The sequence below is a fragment of the Mauremys reevesii genome, linkage group 8, assembly GCF_016161935.1.
Source record: "Mauremys reevesii isolate NIE-2019 linkage group 8, ASM1616193v1, whole genome shotgun sequence".
Taxonomy (NCBI): Eukaryota; Metazoa; Chordata; order Testudines; family Geoemydidae; genus Mauremys; species Mauremys reevesii.
Genome location: NC_052630.1, coordinates 61549492 through 61571566, shown reverse-complemented (window position 1 = coordinate 61571566; position 22075 = coordinate 61549492). Strand labels below are relative to the sequence as shown.

At 41.4% G+C, this 22075-nt stretch overlaps 2 protein-coding genes across 2 annotated transcripts in view; one reads left to right on the top strand and one right to left on the bottom strand.

Annotated features, from left to right (window-relative positions):
• RO60 (Ro60, Y RNA binding protein) overlaps positions 1-21972 on the bottom strand; it is a 27981-nt gene extending 6009 nt beyond the window's left edge. The window contains exons 1-6 of the mRNA XM_039483714.1: positions 21638-21972; positions 8757-9356; positions 7653-7873; positions 7209-7355; positions 3082-3219; positions 460-576 (exon numbers count right to left, since the gene is read on the bottom strand). Coding sequence (XP_039339648.1) covers positions 460-576; positions 3082-3219; positions 7209-7355; positions 7653-7873; positions 8757-9336 — 1203 coding nt within the window. The 5' untranslated portion in view covers positions 9337-9356; positions 21638-21972. The remainder of the gene's footprint in view (positions 1-459; positions 577-3081; positions 3220-7208; positions 7356-7652; positions 7874-8756; positions 9357-21637) is intronic.
• Positions 21944-22075, top strand: part of UCHL5 (ubiquitin C-terminal hydrolase L5) — a 32178-nt gene continuing 32046 nt past the window's right edge. The window contains exon 1 of the mRNA XM_039483716.1: positions 21944-22075. The gene's annotated coding sequence lies outside the window, so the exon portion shown is untranslated.

The window sequence follows — 22075 nt, the reverse complement described above, 5'->3', positions numbered from 1 at the left end:
CTAAATTAACATTCCATATGTGTGAATACATTCCTCAAAGCATGGCTTGATGAGATGGATTCATATATAAATATTTCTGCAAATCACTTTCAATTCAGTCTGCATTGTGCTGCAAGGAAAGTGATTTTAAGACAAAAGCAGCCTGAAGACTCCGCTAATATATGCGGGGTACCAGCCTATTATTTAGGCTGCTCTTATTGATTCTGGTTACCTTTCTAGCAACCATGCATAAGGGTGTCCTGGCCATATCTTCTATGCCAGAAGCCAGGAGGGGGTTGGAACAGAAGCTACTTTACATGGCCCTATGCCACTCACAGATTTCCACCATGCTTAAGGAGTCCTCTAGTGGCATCTTGAAGGCATCTTTGTGCCAGAAGAGCAGTACAATACTGACTCACTGTTCTTAATAATCAAGCCTAAAGAATTCTGGACGGCTACAAGAAAAGATCCATTTCTTACCATACACATTGCTGCAGCAACTGTACTAGCACTGAGCACACTGCCCAAAACTCTTTGTGTCATGGAACCACTGACATCAACTGCAAGCAAGAAACGCTTTCCTGTTGGTTCCACTGTCTAAACAATGACAGAAAAAAAAATATATATATATAAATCTCAGAATACTGATTTATTTTCAATTCTCTCCCCCATTTCTATTCCAGGAGAGTATATTTAAAAGCAGTTAAACAAATCAAGTGAATTCCCCTTCTTTTGACACAATACTAAAATTACTAAACCTTTGCTACAAAAAATCAATACTATGTTACACATTACATTTACATAATGCCTCTCATGCAAAAGATTTCTAAAATGATTTGCAGAATCTTTTATAAAAATAGATAACTTATCTAGCTCTGAAATACAGAGCCAATCCTACACAAGTAAGAACTACATAATAAGTTTTAGGAGGAAAAGAGCAACTTGATCTGTTTAAAGTAAATGGGAATTTAGCTTGACAGAAGAAGTTACCTATGTTTAAATCTTGCCAAAAAGGAGATTAAATAATAACCCTGGCTCTGGTAAAAAATGTCTTGAAATCTTCATTGATGACATGTGGTCAGGACCCTCATTTTTCAGTGTATCTGAAAGACTGCCCATGAAATCATGCTGCGGTATTGATTCATTACAGAAATTTGTCAGAAAATTGTCCCTCTAAATCACCAAATCCACCTAAAGTTCTCTCAAGAACGAATGAAACTAACCATACCACCAGCAGCTGAATTCAATTTAGCCAAACAATTATTTAAGTACTGTTTAAATGCAAAAGTACTATGGACTTCAAAATACTGTATTAGTGACAGAACTTACAACGCAATGTAAACTTTTTAAGAATTACACCCAGCTTACTTCAACATTTACCAGCGTTTTTTTTCCATGAACCGTAGATTAGTAACTAGTGTAATTATAGAACTAATTAACTAGTGCATAATATCTGAAAGTCAATGGACATAAAAACATGGCAATAAAATGCAGTCTTGACTTCATAATATTCTGTTTCCAGGAAAGGCCCTGACACCCAAGGGAAAAACCAACCAACCAAAACCAAAGACTAACTAGGTAACTGAGTGTTTTGGTTAACTCATCAAAATTATCACTTTCTAGCTTAGCTTCATTGTTCAGATATTCCTCAACTGAAACTGTTGGTTATCTGAAAACATCATCATACTGTGTTTTACAAAGTGGAATGCTAACAGATGAAAGAACTTTATTATGTAATAATTTCATAACATGATTTAGTAATGTATTTTTTATTTTGTGCCAATGCTTTTGAACAAAGATGGATAGCTACAAAAGTTAAAAGGACACTATACTTTAAGGTACCTAAATAAATATGGGGAAAATTCAATTATGGGGAGAATACTTCTCCCCTAAACACTTCATATATTAATCATGTTTATCAGAAAGGCACATTTATATCGCAGACCATAAAGTTCTTTAAAGCTGACTACATCTCATGATCAGACATGGTTAACAAAATGACAGCAAAAAATCTGTCTCTCAATTTAAAATAAACAACCTCCCCCCCAACATTAAGCTATGCTTAAACAAAAAACAAAATCACCACTCATTTTGGGCCATCTAAGTTTAAAAAAAAACAACAACCAAAAAACCCCACTAACAATGCACTGGGTAGCTGGAAACAGATCCACTTGCACTATAAGAAAAAGAATTAGTGCAGTAGGCAAAATGTCCTTTAATAGTCTTGATGTAATGGGGTCATCACCCACCTCTTGCAAACACCCCCTTCTGGTTGAGGTGTCTGTGTCCTTTCAGTTTTGGTGACCCTTTCAGTGGTTCTTAGGCAGTTTTTCCAGTGACTCAGCCCTCTGACCGAGTCTCTCACACTATCTGCATGTGAACCAGAACAAACCCCTTCTGGGGTATACAGTCCGCCAGGGTCTATCTCCGTACCCCACTGGTGGTGTTTCTCTAGCCCTCTCTGGGCTGTCTTTAATTAATCCCAGCCCTGATATGGGACCATACCCCCAGGGCTTCCTCCCTGGAAACATGATCTTCCTGCAGCCCTCCCCAGGCTCACTCCCTACTCAGTAGCAGCCAACCAAGTGCTCCCTTCATTGCTCCTGGGCCCCTGCTAGCAAACTGTCTTTGGCTCAGTCTTAGCAGCCAGCCAGAAGCCTCTCGCTCCTCTGGTCCCTGCCAGAAGACTGTCTGTGGTCCTGCTGCTCTTCCAGCCAGGCATGCAGTCCTTTCTTCTCCAGCACTAACTAACTATTGCTTTGTTCTGCAGCTCCTTTTTTATGGCTCTTCTGGCCCGACTGGCCGTTCCAGCAGCCTCTCTGATTGGCTGCTTCCTCGCAACCACTCTAGGCCCTTGGAGGACCTCTCCACTGCTCCTTTTCAGGGATGGGTATGGTAGAATCCTGAGACCTCCAGCAGGGGGCCATTGGGCCTAGTCCACCCCATCATACTTGGAGATAATTTTAGGACCAATCTCAGTAAGTAAGAATACTTGTGTATCTTATTGCTTACTCTGCTTTAAAACACTCCAGATATTTGCAAAGCCAGGCTTATGACTTCTCTAGCAGGGATCTATAATATGATAGTTAAACAGACCATTACCTTGAATGTTTTGTAAAAAGAGACATCAAGAGCTTCTAAAATGTCTTTATCAGGAAGCCACCGAAGTTTTCCCCGGTTTCCATGTCCTGTTTTGTAGGTTTTTAATGCAACCAAAACATGGAATGGATGTATTCGAGCCTATAAACAAAACATGCTTTAAAAATACATTTAAAGTACAAAGTTCAATTATTGCAGAAAATATTAACTACAAATTGCCTTCTCTCTCTACAGTTGCAATTATCTGCCTTATTTTATTGTTACTTCAAATTTTTAAAATACAATTATAGGCTCTCTCTGTGCACTTATTTCCTAAATTAAAAATCACAACAAAATAAAAACAAATGTGGCTATGCACAAATATATCTACTTTAGTCCCCACATCTCTTAACAACAACATACTTAAAGAGAGAAAAAAAGGTTATAGGGCTACTTGCACCTCTGTCCCCTTTCTGGTCTGAGAGCACCCTCCTCAGCTGTTTGGCCTCATAACTTTACTTGACTCAGGGTGGAACTTTGCAATTCTCCCACTCTTAGACCTGGGCCTGGCTACAATTACCCTTCAAAAACCAGTGATAAGCAGTGATCAACAACCTTCTTAAAAACAAAAGTATTTTTTATTTAGCAGTAGGAACAAAGCTTTAGAGAAAAATGATTTTAAAAACAGTCTACACACGTCTATCTTAACTATTAATTCCCACCATTTCACGATGGCGACCTATGTAAGCCTAGCTTCTCCAGACACCCCAACAGGTTCCTGTGCCTGAGGCTAGTTTAAGTCTGGTTACTTGCTTAGGTCTCCTTTTTAAAACAGTCCTTTTGAAAACCTTTTGAGTTCTTTGTTCTCCTGTGCCTGGAAAGTCTGAGCCATTCCTGTTAAAAGCAGTTTCACAGGCTGGCCATAGGCCAGAGACAGAATAATTAAGTCCAATAGTTTTGGCATTATCCCATACCAACTCTTAAGTGTTTGCTGATAAATGGCTATATTGAGCGATTCTTCTCCTTCTGACCTATATTGCAGACTGCTCAATTGAGTTAAAGCAATTTTGTCATACAGCAAACACTATCCCAACAACCAGGCCAATACAGAACATAAATTATTACAGGGCACCACCAGAAATTTCACAATTTTCACAAATTTTACAGTATGCCCCAAAGGTTAACAAGTTTGGGCTCCGGCAAACCAGGGAGGAGAGTGAAGCAACTTAAAAAAAATTCAATGACTTACCACAGCAATTTTTTCCCCAGTAGCTCTCTCTCATTTATGTTGAGAGAACTCCAGATCCATTGCCTTTGTTAATCTCAACTGCAGCAGTGTACCATGGCATGAATCATTCAGCTAATCAGGTACCCATACATTTAAGGCTTTATAGTTATAATCAACACTTTGCATTCCACCTAGAAGCTTACTGGAATCAGTGCAGATCACACAGCACTGGTCTAAAGTGCTTCCAAAGTGCAACTCCACTTGATAAGCAGACTGAAGCATTCACACTACCTTCAGCTTCCAAATAGTCCTAATGTGTACCCTGTGCACAGTGCATTGCAGCAGTCTAATCTTGAGAGTTAACAAAAGCATGGATAATTGTGTCACCAAGGTCCTCTCTCTCTCACAAAACATACACAAAATTGCACTCTTTTGATCAGGCACAGATGGAAAATCTCCACTAAGGCACCCAGGCACATCCCAGGATCTAACAATACCATCATATCGTGCACCTGTTTTACAAATTGCAGTGACATTCCCTCTGTGAGGGGCACGGGTATGAGGGTGCCCACCAACATAAACTCAATTTTCTCTGGATTGCTTTGCAGCCAGCTAGCTCTCATCCATGCCCTAAGTTCATCAAGGCATTAGGCAAGTTGTTCCATTTCTCCAGCTGGGTCAGATGCAATGGAGATGTAGAGCTGTGTGTCATCAACCTATTGACTGAACTGCAGCCTATGTCTCTTCACTAACCCTCCTACCGATCATATACACATTAATCAAAGAAGTGACAATATCAATCCCTGCAACACCCTACACGAGTGCTTGGGACAGAGCTGAAGTTGCCCATAAACATCTTTTGAATTTTTTTGAAAGAACAGAATCAAACAGCTGCAGCTCCACCCATCCAAACTTCGCAAACAAGCCAACAAAAAATCTCATGGTCAACTGAATGACAGATCTTAAAAAAAAAAAAAAAAAAAAAAAAAAATCAACAGGCATACTTTTAGACCAATCTAGTATAAAATGAAAACATCAACAATTTAAAGTAATAACAAAAGGGGGGGAAAAAACAGAACTTATGCCTGGGAATCTTCTAGCTTGGAAGATTTGAGGGACAGAATACAACCCTGTTAAGCATTCTCCATCTTAATAACTGAAAGAGATTTCTTTTAGGTTGACCTACTATAGCACTTAAATAGGGTTTCATCTCAGAGCTAAGTGGAAAAAATAAATCCTTTTTCAAAATAGAAGTTGTCATTTTTATGTATTAAATATGAAAGTACGCTGCCAAATTCAGTTATTTGAAACTGACTTTTTTGGAAAAGTACTATGTTAGCCTATTCAAGTGGTCCCCAAACTTTTAAGGGTCATTCCCTGCCTTGTCCACGTCCATACCCACACCTCCTGAAGCAACATTCAGGCTATGCGGACAGGGGTAAGGGAGCCAAGGCTGGGACCGCAGCTGGGGGTAGGGTTGGGAGCAGCTGGGGGCTGGGTTGTGGTGCAGACTGGGACTGCGGAGCTGTGGCTGAGGGCCAAGGCTGAGGGGCCGTGGCTGGGGGCAGGGCCGGAGCAAAGCTGGGGCCAAAGCAGGGCTGGGTTGGCGCTCCCTCCCCGCCCCCTGTGCGGGCTGGCCTGGGCCCCAATGTGCCCACCTGAATGTTCCTCTGTGTCCCCCAGGGGTTACGTCCCACAGTTTGGGGACCACCAGTCTATTGTCTGTTATGTATTTTAGCCATTGTTTTTTATTTTGCTTTACTAATTTATTTTTCCCCTCATTTTGTTCTCCTTTAGTGGTGTTTATGTAGCTTGCTTGTGCCAACAAGCAACTGTGCAGGTCCAACAGATCTAAACATGTACACACCTTCTTCCCTCTTTCATAATAGCTCCTCCCCCCTTTTGGTAACTCCTTTCCCTGCCAGTTCTGATGCTATAAGCTTTTTGGAGGGATCTGGGAAAGAGCAGACCCTTTCTTCTGACAAGCTTCTGCTCTTCTGTGAGCCTCTTGGAGAGGATCCTGGAAAATGAAGATTCCCTAACTGCATCATCCCCAGTCCATGGAAGGCCCAGGGAAGGAGCCACGTGCTGAAGTCCAAGTAACTCATTCATCATTGTGGCAAGGACCACCCCACTTTCTTCCTTCATGCTTCTAAAGGCTCAGATAGTAAGGGCGGTAGGGGCGGGGGGAAGAGTCTCTCTTCCCCACTTATCATGCTTTGTCTTCCTGTCTTGACTCTATGCATGTCTTCTCCACTTACTCTCCTAGTTTCCTCTGGGATCCTTAAGAGTGAGGAGATACCTTCACAACCTCACTTCTTCTGCTCCTTCTCCTTGTGCAGGGGCCTGAAAATGGAACGTACACCAGGCTGCTCTTCCAGTCCATTCCCAGGCTTCTGCTAGATTTTTCCATTAACAATCTTAAACTTTCAGAAATTCATAAATTTAAAGTATTTCTAATTATATAGCAGCATCCAAACAAACTCTGAAATAGCAACTGCTGCACTTTTACCCCACTATTGGAGTAGCTTCAGAAGACCATGTACAATTGATTACTAAAGCAGCACATAAGAATGCTTAAGTTATAACATTAATGCATGAGACCAGCAAATGAAATTCTCCATGGCTTCAACTCAGGAAAGCACTTAGTCAAATACTTAACTTTAAGTATTTGACTAAGTGCTTTCCTGAATCCAGGTTCATAAGCAAAGTGAAGTCAACTGCAGAATAGTAAAAAAATAACTTTTCACATAAAAAGGTTATCTTTGATTAGCAATTATTATATGTAATTGTATTTAACTATGTCAAAGTATACCTAAACATTTCTCATCAATACATACACTTCTGAGGTTTTTAAGAAATGCAATTTAGGAAGAGAATCATACCAGAAGTAAAAGCACTGAGTAGTGAAAACAGTTCTTACCTTTTTTAACAGTTTCTCATTTCTCAGTCTTTCACACACTATTGCTACTTCTGGGCTTCCTGGTTCAAGTACTGAATTTGCAGTCATCTTTCCTAGATTCCTCAACATTGCTGTAATGGGCATCTCCTGCAACAATGCCTTCCACACCTGTTACAGTAGTATATTGGGGGAGACAACATTTTAATTTGATGAGAGACTCTGTCTGGTGTATACACAAAACATCAAGCAAAATATGTAAACAATGTACTTTAAAATGTCAAAATTATACAGAGAGCTTCATCATGTTGAATTAATGACTTAAAAAAAAAAAAGCTTTAAGAGTTCCATTTGGATAAAAATATATTTTCAGCAATCCAAAATTGTCAAGATAAAAAAAGACAACGAATTTTAAAAGGGCATTAGTTATTTGATGCAAGATGTTAATATTTACATATACATACCCACCTCTTTAGATTTCAAATGGTTTGTCTGGAGATGCTCCCTAACTAGCTTATACTCTTCTATCAAATGAATAACTTCCAATTCATCTTTCGTACGTTTCACTTTCTCCACAGCCTCCAGATATTTTAACAATTTTTCAGTTTCAGAAGAAAATTCCTTGTCTTTATATGCCTCTTGGACTTCCTTCCACCCCTTAGTGATATACTTAGTAACTACAGCGAGTCCTATTGAAAGACAAAAATATTTTCCATTCAGGATTATGACCCAGCTATCAGAGAGTTTAGTAAGTCTGGCAGGAGAGTTGGTTAGAAGGATGCTTTTAACTATGGTTTCATTCCCAGAACTTCTAGCCAGCTATCAGTAGAGTGGGTCTAAGTTAGAACACTACAGTCAAATACATTAGGATGCACAATTCAGAATACTTTCCAAGATTTATTTTATTTACTGTATCATCTCCCTTTGGAAGGCTGAAACTTAATACAAGTCGTCTTCTTTACAATGTTTTGTCCCCTACCCAATGCCCCAGCAAGCACAGCCTTGTGAAAAATAAGGGGATAAAACTAGTCAGAACATACAATGAAAAGATGACTGTCAATCTGCTGTGTATAAATATTTCAGTTACCCCAACACGCTACAAAACATTAAAACATTTTGAAGTAATCTGCATTTTTTAACATATAAAAATAGATTATATTTGAGGAGAAACATAAAACTGTGACCAAGGGTCAAAAATAATGAGGAAACAACAGATCTGGTTGAATAATGAAAAAATAAATGTATTTGCCAACTGATGGGGAAAAATATCAACTGAATGATTTGTAAGAATTATTCAGCCATCTCTTGACAGCAGTCACACAAAATAATAAAAGACCACATTTATTCTTAAAGAGTCAAGATAAACTGACCATATTTTCTAGCTATCAGCTTCTGTTTTATTTCTAAAGTTTAACCTGAAGGATACATGGATGCTGAGAGACCACTACACCATCAGGACCTTTAGACTTCCAGGACAGACATATGCTAGAAATGAAAGGCTTAATGTAGTATCTGATATAGCATATTTTCTTAACTACTCCAGTCTCAAGGTCAATAAAACATTACTGTTACCTTCACTGGCAGGTTTTAGGTGAGACAACCTCAGCAGATCTTTATGAGACCAACCATTTCTTTGTTTATATTTTGTAACTGCTAAAGCAACCGCCAGGCCATTCTTTCCATTGTACCAGTCTGCAACAGCTTTTCTAAGGGCACGGCCCCACATGCCACACTTCATGCCCTCCTTCAGATCCTTTTTAAACTGGATGAAAGTAAACAGATGAGTTGGTATGCGGCAGACTTCAGAAACAGCCTTAAATGCTGCTTGTTTTGTTTTTGCATCAGAGCACTGTGAACAAATTGCAAGAGCAAAAAGCATGGGCTCCTGTTTTGCTGCCCTTCCTTCCAGGCTGAATGTCTTTATTTCCTGTACCACATCACAACCTTTACCATCTTCAATCAGTCTTATTAAAACTTCAGCATTTTCAAAGCCAAGTTTCTGCTCATTGATGTAGTATGTACCACCTTCTGAACCAAAACATAAGAAACGGTGGAGTCGATTCATATCGGTGACCTGCCATACATATCCACCTTCAGAGTTCGGCACCTGCTTCTCATTCAAGGGCTGCATTTGGTTTGCGTCTTCATCCATTGCTTACAGTTTCAGGAAGCCTGTTAAAAAAGAGAGTTCAACTTTACTACAAATAAACGTTGAACTATGTTGGATTTTTTGGCTCATAACATTTCCTCCTCTTACATCTGTAGCCAAATGAGTACATTATATCTAATGCCTTCTCCCCTTGCCTCTTCTAGATTTATATTAAACATACTCCAGAACAGCAATAACATAGACCAATAAATGCTTAAGTTATTAAAGAGCATCTTCAAATAATATATTTAAAAATTGGGTTTATGCCCTTTTTGGCTTTGCTATAACATATAAATAAATTGTGAAAAGGTTTGCTTTAAGCAGGGATATCAAGTTTGGTTTTAATTTCCTCTTAATTTGCTGGTGGTCTCAAAGCATTTGTATTGTTATCCCTAAAAGCTTAATTGAAGGGGTAGAGGTAAAAATATTTAAATACATCCTTTATCCAAAATGTTAGTCACTGAAAATAAGTAAGTGTTGATTTAAAAAAAAAAAAGTCATAAGCAGTCCAACTAAAAATTCTGAGTGATGTCAGCATTTTACTAGTTCTCCAGGCAGGTAAGTCTTCCAGGGAAGTTAGGTCCTGAATTTCTGTGGGACAGGTTGTACCTAAGACTAGCAAAATGATACTAAACTTTATGAAGGGGAATTTTTTAAATTCAAGCTAATTAGGAAGAGCCTTAATCCCAAAGATGAAAACTTAAATTCCTTAGAACCAGCATACAGGCTAGTTAAAGGTGACCTGCCAAGGGAAAGATGGTGTTTGTGCTCTGTCTGATGTTATAAAAATTATTATAAAGATTTTTTTTAAATTAAAATTTATCAGATCTTTCCCCCCCATTTTTTGCTGGAGGGCTGAATGACAACACTGCATTTGATAAAGGTAAGAGACCTGAGCAACTCAGAACGCAAGAGAGTCCTAGACTTTAAAACAAAACAACAAAAAAACTTTTTGTATTTTGTTTGTTTTGGTTATCATCTATTTAAATGAAACACCTGACAAATAATGAAGAAAAATGCCATAATTAATAAAGATTCAAACACACTTGTCCTTTTAAATGAGAACTGAGAAAGCTCACAAGCAAAGAGAGAAAGAGAAACAAAACACATCCCAAACCTTTCAGGTCTTGTTTACACTGTTAGAGAACTAAACACAATATAATCTGTAGGTATACCATATTCTTATTCCCATCCAAAATAAGACGCAAGGCCACAAAATTTATATGGTTAAAAGGTAAAAAGTTATTTTTTGAGAAGTAAAAATCCAGTTGTTGTAGTGTAGCCAAAAGAAAGAATCATACATCATAACAAGTGAAACATAAGCTGGAAATTAGAAGACCTACGTGGAAATTTGAAGATATAGACTTTGCATGTTTTTATGTCTTGGGCTATTAAGTATCAGAAAGAACAATCCTTTGAGTGTCCGATGATCTTCTAGATTACTAGGGAGTAAAAGGAGCAACAGAAAAGACTAAGTACATTAGCTTCTCTGGAAAGTACTTCGCTGCATCAATTTTAAGTACAGAAGATCACAGACCTATTCTTTTAGGAGTAAAAAAGATGAGGCACTGTCACATCCTGTGGTCACTGATCATGACTAGCTCACACATTTTTATAGGTGTTAAACTCTATTACTGTTTAAAAGCATTTTAATTAAAAACATAATCAACATTTTTAGTTATTAATTCTATTCCTACTTTGACATCTCAGAGATTGAAGAGAGTCAGTATTCTACTCCCCTACATGTGATGAGATATACACACCCTATCCAGGAATTACAAGGGAAAGAGTTAAAGATTAGTTGTCTCGTTGTATCCCTACTCTGCTAGATACACATTTTTTTTGACAAGCAGTGAGGTGCCAGCAACTGGATTAGGAATGTTAATTTTATTCATCTTTTATTTTCAAATAAAATTTTCAAGAAGTATTTCTCACTGTGATTTTCAAAGCAAGTATGTGCAACTTTCTTTTAAAGGTCAACAGCTCTCTGTTCAAAAACTGCTTGCAGACAGACTCTAATTTTAAAACACACACTGACTTCGGAGACACGCCAGATACCCTGAAAATAACAAATGTTAGCTAAAAGGGCTGCATCTAAGGTATATATGCAACAAAAAGTGTTTTGATATCTGAAACACATGATATTCCAACATGTATGAAGTAGTATGCTTTGCCAAATTGCAGCTATAGTTACATCATACTTTCAAAATACTGGGCTACATTAATCTTTAAAGTCAAGTGTTACACAAGAGATTAATTTAGTCAATTAACAAATTACAAAGGTTTTCTTCCACGTGTAGAAAGATTTTGGTATAGAACACTAACCTGAACATCTCAGTAATAATACAAGTGGGATGTGCAACTGATTGTGACTCTCAGGAATCAGAATCCTGTGCGTGAAATCTATGGAGTGATTTTACCCTGTGTTGTAAGTACTTGCACTTCTGTAATTCTGTACTGTGACGGGTTGGACCCCTTGGGAAGCCACCTGATGTGCTGATATACCACTGAGTCTACCTGTTCTGCAGCATAGGCCCCCTGGAACTTGTCTTGCTGAGCCAGGCTATTAAAGCCTTCTCTAAGAGTATGTCTATGCTACGAAATTAGGTCGAATTTATAGAAGTCGGTTCTTTAGAAATCATTTTTATACAGTCGATTGTGTGTCCCCCCACACAAAATGCTCTAAGTGCATTAAGTCAACGGACTGTGTCTACAGTACCAAGGCTAGCGTCGACTTCCAGAGAGTTACACTGTGGGTAGCTATCCCACAGTTCCTGCAGTCTCTGCTGCCCATTGGGATTCTGGGTTGAGATCCCAATGCCTGATGGGGCAAAAACAGTGTCGCAGGTGGTTCTGGGTAAATGTCATCAGGCCCCCCTCTCCCTCTCTCCGTGAAAGCGACAGCAGACAATCATTTCACGCCTTTTTTCCTGGGTTACCTGTGTAGACGCCATACCACGGCAAGCATGGAACCCACACAGCTGAGATTCACTGTAAGTCTCCTGGGTGCTGGCAGACGTGGGACTGCATTGCTATACAGCAGCCACTCCTTGCCTTTTGGCAACAGACGGCGCGTTATGATTGGTAGCCATCGTCGTCGTCATATTCCTGGGAGCTCTTTTAGCCAACCCTGGTGAGGTCAGTCATGGGTGCCTGGGCAGACTCCTTCTGCTGAGCACCCAGGAGACAAAGGCTAGCAGTCAAACTGCACCGTCTGCTACCACCCTAAAGATGTAAAAGATAGATGGAGTGGATCAAAACAAGAAATAGTCCCAATTTGTTTTGTATTCATTTGCTTCCTCCCACCCTCCGTGAAATCAACAGCCTGCTAAACCCAGGGTTTTGAGTTTGATCCTTGAGGGGGTCATTCTGTGTGTGACAGTTGTTTGTGTTTCTCCTTGACGCAAAGTCACCCCCTTTGTGGACTGTAATTCCCTGTAAGCCATGTCGTCAGTTGCCTCTTCCTCCGTTAAAGACAATCGTTTCGTGCCTTTTTTCAGCCCAGACACCATAGCACTGGGATCATGGAGCCTGCTGAGATCACCACGGCAATTATGAGCACTGTAAACACCACGCACGTTATCCTGGAGTATATGCAGAACCAGAACCTGCCAAAGCCAAACCAGGCAAGGAGGCGACCCAGCGCTCACGAGACTGATGAGGACATAGACATGGACATAGACTTCTCGCAAAGTATGGGCCCTGGCAATGTGCACATCATGGTGTTAATGGGGCAGGTTCATGCTGTGGAATGCCGATTCTGGGCCCGGGAAACAAGCAAAGAGTGGTGGGACTGCATAGTGTTCCAGGTCTGGGACGATTCCCAGTGACTGCGAAACTTTTGCATGCATAAGGGCACTTTCATGGAACTCTGTGACTTGCTTTCCCCTGCCCTGAAGTGCCAGAATACCAAGATGAGAGCAGCCCTCACGGTTGAGAAGCAAATGGCGATAGCCCTGTGAAAACTTGCAATGCCAGACAGCTACCGGTCAGTCGGGCATCAATCTGGAGTGGGCAAATCTGCTGTGGAGGCTGCTGTGATCCAAGTATCCCACGCAGTAAAAGATCTGCTATCAAGAGTAGTGACTCTGGGAAACGTATGGGTTTTAGTGGATGGCTTTTCTGCAATGGGATTTCCTAACTATGGTGGGGCGATAGATAGAACCCATATCTCTATCTTGGCACCGGAGCACCAAGCCAGTGAGTACATAAAGCGAAAGGGGTACTTTTCAATGTTGCTGCAAGCACTGGTGGATCACAAGGGACGTTTCACCAACATCAACGTGGGATGGCCGGAAAAGGTACATGATGCACGCATCTTCAGGAACTCCGGTCTGTTTCAAAAGCTACAGGAAGGGACTTTCTTCCCAGACCAGAAAATAACCATTGGGGATGTTGAAATGCCTATAGTTATCCTTGGGGACCCAGCCTACCCCTTAATGCCATGGCTCATGTAGCCATACACATGTAGCCTGGACAGTAGTCAGGAGCCTTTCAACTATAGGCTAAGCAAGTGCAGAATGGTGGTAAAATGTGCATTTGCACGTTTAAAAGCGCGCTGGTGCAGTTTATTGACTTGGATAGACCTCAGCGAAACCAATATCCCCATTGTTGTTACTGCTTGCTGTGTGCTCCACAATATCTGTGAGAGTAAGGGGGAGACGTTTATGGCGGGATGGGAGGTCGAGGCAAATCGTCTGGCCACTGATTCCGGGAAGGGAGGGATAGCTCAGTGGTTTGAGCATTGGCCTGCTAAACCCAGGGTTGTGAGTTCAATCCTTGAGGGGGCCACTTAGGGATCTGGGGCAAAAATCAATACTTGGTCCTGCTAGTGAAGGCCGGGGGCTGGACTTGATGACTTTTCAAGGTCCCTTCCAGTTCTAGGAAATTGGTATATCTCCAATTATTACATTACGCGCAGCCAGACACCAGGGCAGTTAGAAGAGCACAGCAGAATGTGCTGTGCATCAGAGAAGCTTTGAAAACCAGTTTAATGACTGTCCCGGCTATGGTGTGAAAGTTCTGTTTGTTTCTCCTTGATGAACACCCCCCCCCCACCCCCTTTGGTTCATTCTACTTCCCTGTAAGCTAAACACCCTCCCCTCCCCCCTTTGATCACCACCTGCAGAGGCAATAAAGTCATTGTTGCTTCACATTCATGCATTCTTTATTAATTCATCACACAAATAGGCTTAACTGAAAACAGCTTAAGAAGTGTTCCTGTCTCCAACACTCAGTTTCCAATGGGATCCAAATAAATCCATTTTACCCTGTATAAAGCTTACAAAGAGTAAACTCATAAATTGTTCACCCTCTATAACACTGATAGAGAGGTATATACAGCTGTCCCCCCCAGGTATTAATGCATATTCTGGGTTAATTAATAAGTAAAACATGATTTTATTAAATACAAAAAGTAGGATTTAAGTGGTTCCAAGTAATAACAGACAGAACAAAGTGAATTACTGAGCAAAATAAAATAAAAAATGCAACTCTAAGCCTAATACAGTAGGGAAGCTGAATAGAGATAAAATCTGACCCTCAGAGATGTTTCAATAAGCATCTTTTACAGACTGGACACCTTCCTAGCCCGGGCCCAATCCTTTCCCCTGGTACAGTGGATTTCTCATGACTGCAGCCCCCTTTGTTCTGTTCCGTCCACTTATATATCTTTTACACAAGGCAGGAATCCTTTGTCCCTCTCTGGGTTCCCGCCCCTCCTTCTAAATGGAAAAGCACCAGGTTAAAGATGGATTCCAGTTCAGGTGATATGATCACATGTCACTGTAAGACTTCATTGCCCACTTGCCAGCAGGCAGATATACAGGAAGACTTACAAGTAAACAGAGCCATCTACAGTCAGTTGTCCTGGTTAATTGGAGCCATCAAAATTCCAAGCCACCATTAATGACCCACACTTTGCATCATTACAATAAGATCTCAGAGTTATATTTCATATTTCTAGTTTCAGATATAAGAATGATACATTCATACAAACAGGATGAACACATAGTACATTATAAGATTTGTAATGATACCTTACAGGAGACCTTTTGCATGAAGCATATTCCAGTTACATTATATTCACTCATTAGCATATTTTCATAAAATCATATAGAGTGCAATGTCACAAGGTTAAAGGGGGCCTATGCTGCAGAACAAGTAGACTCTGATATCTCAGCACATCAGGTGGCTTCCCAAGCGCTCCAACCCCTCACAACTATCACTGTCCAATTAGGCTGAGGGGAAAAAATTCTTGTCACTTGGCCATGGACTGCTAAGATTTAAATTTGAATTGTCTGAGAAGAAAACATGGCCATCCAAATGTTCAGGCTATGGTCGCATTTTCTCAAATTAAGGAGAAATATTGTTGCTGCTGTGATTATCTAGAGGCATTTCTACTATATTCTGCTTTTTCTTGTTTCAGCTACTAGGCCAACTTCTTATTCTAGTTCTCGTTTTCAGTGCACCTATTTCTCTTGCTCTTAAATGCTCGGTTTTGTTTTCACTGTAATATAAATTAAATGTCACAACCCCCAACAGTCTGAGACCACAAGTCAGAATAGACTATTTAATCATTTATTTTAAATTCATTCCAATAGCTTAACAATATTATGGATAATGCCCATCTAGTTTGAAATCAAGATCTGGATTCTAGAGAATAGAATTAGTCTAAATCTCCACTAAAACAGCTTGCTGTTGCTACTGAATACACTCTGCCTTTGTATTCAAAACTGTGTTTTATTCTAGTTGAACCTTTATTTCAACAGAGAACAGCCTGTTGATAATGGAAACTATCTATCCCTGAGCCATTCACTTGCACCTGCATCAAATCCTTGGAGTTGGTGCTCTGCTGCATATACTTGCATGGCTTGTTTTAATTAAATTACAGTGGAAAATGTACATTCCATAACAACAGTGCTGTCAGACAAAAGCATTATATCCACCAAGAGCCATATATCCTGAAAGGAAAATAGCCTGGTGGTAAAAAGAGTTGTCATATGTAGGGTTCCGTGTCTGCTGCGGAAGGTGCGGAAGTCACAGATTCTGTGACTTCCTGTGACCTCCATGACTTCTGCAGCATCCAGTGTAGCTGACTCCAGGGTCACCCAAGCAACTGCTTAGGCAGCCCTGGGGACAGTCACACCAGCCGCTGCTAAAGCAGCTCTGCAGCCAGCCGCTTGGGCGGTCTCGCAGCCAGTGTCACTGACTGCTGCTCTGGCGGCCCCGGGGACCACCCAAGCAGTTGCCAATGCGGCTGGACCCAGGGCTCCCCCCTCCCGGCCGCGGGCACCCCGGGGCTTCCCCTCCCAGCTGGGGTTCCTCCCCCACAGTGGGCCCCAGCTTTCCCCCTGCAGTCATCCCGTTCGCGCCCCCTCCATTCAATCTTGAATATTTTTAGTAAAAGTCAGGGACAGGTCATGGGGCCAATGATTTTTTGTTTTTTGCCTGTGACCGGTCCGTGACTTTTACTAAATATACTCATGATTAAATCATAGCCTTAGTCATATGCAGCACTGTGTCACTGTTATATTTTTATAGTAATAAAGTGTAATTTTAGAGGTATAACTGATGTAGGGCTCTCTCCCTCACTCCTTTTTACTCAATATCTCTATAAAGTGGTCTAGCATAGTGGTTCTCAACCAGTGGTCTGAAGTCCCCTGGGGGGCTGCAAGCAGGTTTCAAGGGATCTGCCAAAATAAACCAGAGAGCAGGGCCAGCGTTAGACTCATTGGGGCCCAGAGCAGAAAGCCGAATCCCAAGCCCTTCCTCCCTGGGCTGAAGCCAAAGCCTGAGCAACTTAGCTTCACGGGAACCCCTGTGGTGTGAGGCCCTGGGCAACTGCTCTGCTTGCTACCCTCTAATGCCAGCCCTGGCTTTTAATCTACTGAAACCAGTTGTTGTGGCAGACGTGGGCCGTCAAATTTTTATAACATGTTGAGGGCCCCTTAGTAGGAAAAAGGTTGAGAATCCCTGGTCTAGCAGATTGCTAATTTGTGCACTGCAATAATGGATTTTTTTTTTTTTAATCACTAGGCCACTGTGGAGTCAAAACATTGAAACCATATGTGTGTTAGTTACTGTAGCCTGATGAATCTGATAGCTGTATGTTCAATGTTAGCTTCAAGCTTACAGATTTGATTTTTCTGCAGCTTTGGATCTGAAGACCCAGACCTATTGACTTCTTCAAATTTGCCATAAAGATAAATGTTTTCGATGCAACAACCAAGATTGTATTTCACTCCTGCAAATTCTAGCTGTTGCAAAGCCTCAATCAACGAACTCCTAGAAAAGAGACTTCAATCAGATGGTAATTAACATAATCATGAAAAATAACATGCCCACAAATCTGCTTATCTGATCTTCTTAAGAACGCCCTTAACTTGGGCAAGGTCAGCCCTGACTCAGTTTCTACAATATATTTCAAATAGGAATCAGCCAAATATTTTTTTTTAATTGCCTTTAGAGCTGTGGCTTGACTAGCAACCCAGTGGATAACTCTGAAACAGCTCAGTTACCTCAACAGCTTGAAGTTGATGTAATCTTTTGGGCCTTAAATACAAAGTAAAAAGGTGGTTCAAAATAAATTCACACTTTTAAAGATAAGGATAATCTTTGAGATCAAGCCTACCAAACTCAAGGTAGCCACTCATGTACTGCACAACATGAGAAACATCTTCTATAAACTTCATCTTAGTGTATGCGCAACGTGCCTCAGGTGGCACGTGACGAGGATTCATCAGCCAATTTGGTTCGCTGATTGGATCATTAGCTGCCCTGGCCCGGGCCAAGCACTGACGGGGAGTGTGACATGAACACTGATCCATCACGTCAGTTGAAAAGTTCATATCCACTGCTGTATCATATAAATCTGAGTCAATCATTTCTGATTTGAGCTCTTCTCTGTTGATCTCCCAACTCCTAAATCTGAATTCTCCCATGTGATATCTTCGGTCCTCCCAGATTCCAAGATTACTATGTTTGCAATGTTTTCTGCCTTCTACTATCCAACGTTCAGCAGTACCAAACTCTGAACTTCAAATTAACTTGCTCTATTATAATCTGAAGTTCCCCTCTTTAGCAGCATAAGCAGCAACAACAACAAAAGGGCAATAATCATTCTAATGGTTATTGCCAAGCTGTACAAATAATGTTACCCAGTAATATACTGGATTATTTTTTCTTAAAAAAAAAAAAAAAAAAAAAAAAGAAGAGGTAGGATTGTGTGTGTCTCTCTAAAGTGCAGAATGGAAAAAAGTTGTCTTTTTATGTGACTACAAACTTTAATGGCTTTATGACACAGACAGTAGGTTTGTTTTTTCCTGAATGAAGAAAACTTGCAGAATTTGAGAAATACTTTAGAGCCAAAATTCTTGTGGGACTTGTTCCCTACATCCTTGCTATTTTGCACACTTTTTTTCTCCTTTATATATTTGATTTAAAAATAAAATATAAAACGGCTGGTCATAATTTAACCTGAGGACCATTGCCCCTGCACCTGGAACCCCCCAACGAGCCTGTGTGCATTCAGATCTCCCACTGAGCTGCCCACACCTAGATTGCCCCACACAGAAACCTCTCACCCCACATCTGGATTCACCCCACACTAGGATCCTGCTGGGCTGAGCCTGCCCATGCACACCTGGTGCACCTGGCACAGAGGGGCAGGGCCCCAGAATGTTTCTGGGGCAGGCCCAGCCCTTGCAGAGTCAGGGTCAGCTGCAGCCTCACTGCCAAGTCTCTCTACTGAGGAGGTGAGGTCTTCAGGGTGATCTCCCCCCTCAATGCAGCCAGTGGCCTGTGCTCCCCACTGCCATGCTGGAGCCACACAGTTATTTATTGATAAGTAAAATTTGCAGAATGTTAAGATATTGTGTGCATAATTTTTAGGCACAGAATTCCCTCAGGACTACAGAGTACAATGTTCTTGTTGGCCAAAACCCTAACGGGGAAAAATTGTCTTAAGTAAAGTGTATTCTATTTTGTTTTATTTTGCTTTATACTCCATTTTGCTAGTTTTAAATTAGTAAAAAAATAAAATTGTTCTGAGTTTATTCTTTACTAATTGTATTAATAATTGTTCTTAAATGAATAAAAGTTTTATGGCTGTAATTATTGCCTTATTTACTGTTTGGTATGTAAGTAAAAAATGTATGGTAATTAATTAAAAAAAGACAGGTGGGCTAAATAGTCAAGGAAGGAGTTGAGAGGCACACACTTTATTATCAGAATCACCCAGATGGCAAATTGACAACCCTAAAGCAAAGGCATACACCCTAAAAACAAAATAAAAAATAAAGCCAAAAAAACCAAAATAAAAACAGACGCAAATAGTCCCAGTAACAACCCAAGTAATTCTAATTAAAAGCAACCTTAACTACCTCGTAATTAACAGCTGGGGTGTAACACAGCAAGGTCCAAACACTTGTATAAAAACGTATTGTATAAAGAAAAGGGTGTATTGCCATGGGACTTTGGGTTCGTTCTGCATCAACATCAAAGCTTCGCGTTCGACAAAGGTCTAGCTCCCCTCCTTTGTGTGCAGTTTCAGCTGGACACTGTCAATGACCAAGCAACACTAAAAATTGGTAACTATATAATCCAGCTGCAGAAGTGTGTGTGTGTGTGTGTGTGTGTAAATAAAAGCATATGATGTGTGTGTGTGTGTGTGTGTGTGTGAATAAAAGCATATGCTGATTTTAATGCTTAAAGGCATATTGCCTTATCCCCTTTAAAAAAAATTGTGTTTCTTATAAGCATAACATTCTGAATCACCATTTTCCACATGACAGTGAAAAACTGTCTCAGAATAACTACAGCTGTATGTTTCAACTACACCGAATTTGTTATTTATTTGTGCTCTAAAAGTACTCAAAAGTGGTTTAAAACGCTTAGTGTCACATAATTAATCCAAATTTTGAAGGTTTACATAAAAAGCACATTTAAAGAAAAGCTGTAATAAAAACTATGGATTCCAACCTAATTTTAACAATTGCTACATTTAACAGGTATTTGAATTGCAAATGAAATGCAGCACTTAGGAATTAATTTGAAACTAAACTTTGGTTTTATGTTGGCTAAACTATAAAAACAATTACTGGAAATCTACAATGATTTGTAGTATTTATATTTGTAAGCCATTTAAGACTATATATTTTTCTGTTCTGTAAAGAACTCTATTCATCTGCAGTCTTTTTAAAAATACTAATATAGAAGCCAACCACCTAGAAGGATTCAAAATTCTGAAAAGGATTAGATATTTATATAAATACTGAAAATATATTCACTGTCAAATTAGATAAGATTATTTTTTTAAAGTACTCAAAAAACCCCCACAGCTTTAGAGAAATGCTTCAGGACATAAGCCTACCTCTCTAACTGAGGGGATTAATAAGAAATTTCCTGTTAATTTGTTTTATAGTTGCTCACTTCATAGTTCTTGCACATCTGCTAACAGCTGTTGTCACATGGAGACCACTGGTTTAGTTAAATAAAGCAATTCCTAAGTTCATATGAAAAATAGTATGGTCACTGTCTAAAGGAAGATTGGCACAGAACCTTTGATAAGGAAATGGGGTTTGATAATATTGATTTCTAGCTAATATATAGCACTTTTCACGTGCAGACTCCCATTTCCATTTTACAGATGCGATTTCATTTTCACCAGGAAACCATTCTTCACCCCTTGCTTTCAACCCCTTGTATAACTTTTTGAGACATCTTAACAAAAAAGGTTACAAGAAATAAACACCACTATCCCAGAACACCTGGAGCACGAACACCGGTGCCCTGCGCGCTGTGTGTGCCTCACCCCTCTGTGGTTTTTTCTACCCTTCCCTTATAGAAGGGATCTCGGGCACCTGTCCTGGGGGTTTACTAGGCGCCCCTTCTTCCCGCGGAGAGCTGCTCTGCCAACCCACTAACACCGGCCGTTCACCCGCCCTCGCCCTCCCAAATTGGGAATATCAGCAGCGGGCGAAACGCTCCACGCCAGCGCCTACTCCCGCTTCCCAGGGCAGCTCCCGGGCCTCGCCTCACCAGGGAGTGGCGAAGGCAGAAGAGGCCTCCGGCCGCAGAAAGGCTCCACACCCAGCCTTAAGCAGACGGGCGGCTCTCGGCGCCTCCTGCTGAGGCAAGGCCGCCGGGAGGGGCGATCCTTAAGCGGGCGCGAGAGGTGCATGGCGAGGCCGCTGCCCAGCGGCCCTCCCTAGGGAGGCCCTGCCTGCGGCGCGGGGCTGTGGCGCAGCACAGGACGCTCGGCGGAGACGGCGGCTGCTGTTACTCAAGCGGGGCCTGGCCCTACCTGCGCGCGTGAGCCGGGGACCGGGCCGCCGGGTGCCCGGGCGCAGCAGGAGGTGCTGGCTCCGCAAGCTGGCTGCGGCCGGCTCTGCTTCTCCTCAGGCAGCTGATTTCCCTCGAACTCAGCCCCGCCCTGGTCGGATTCCTGTCATGACAGCATCGCTAAGACCCGGATGGAGCCGCTCTTCCTTCCCACGGTGACCAGGCTCCGAGGCCCCGGATGGAACCGCCCCGCCTATCCTACCCCCGGGGCCAGCGACCGCGGATGCAGTTTCCCGCTTCGGCAGGGCAGGGAGGAACACTGGGACCCGGACAAAGTTCTCCGCCGCGCCTCCCGTCGGGCCACTCTCCAAGGACCCGGATGGCGCGCTCCCGTCAGGCACAGCCGCGTAGGGCCCGGATCCCCTCAGCGGATAGGCTGAGGCCTCGCCCGTGACCGCTG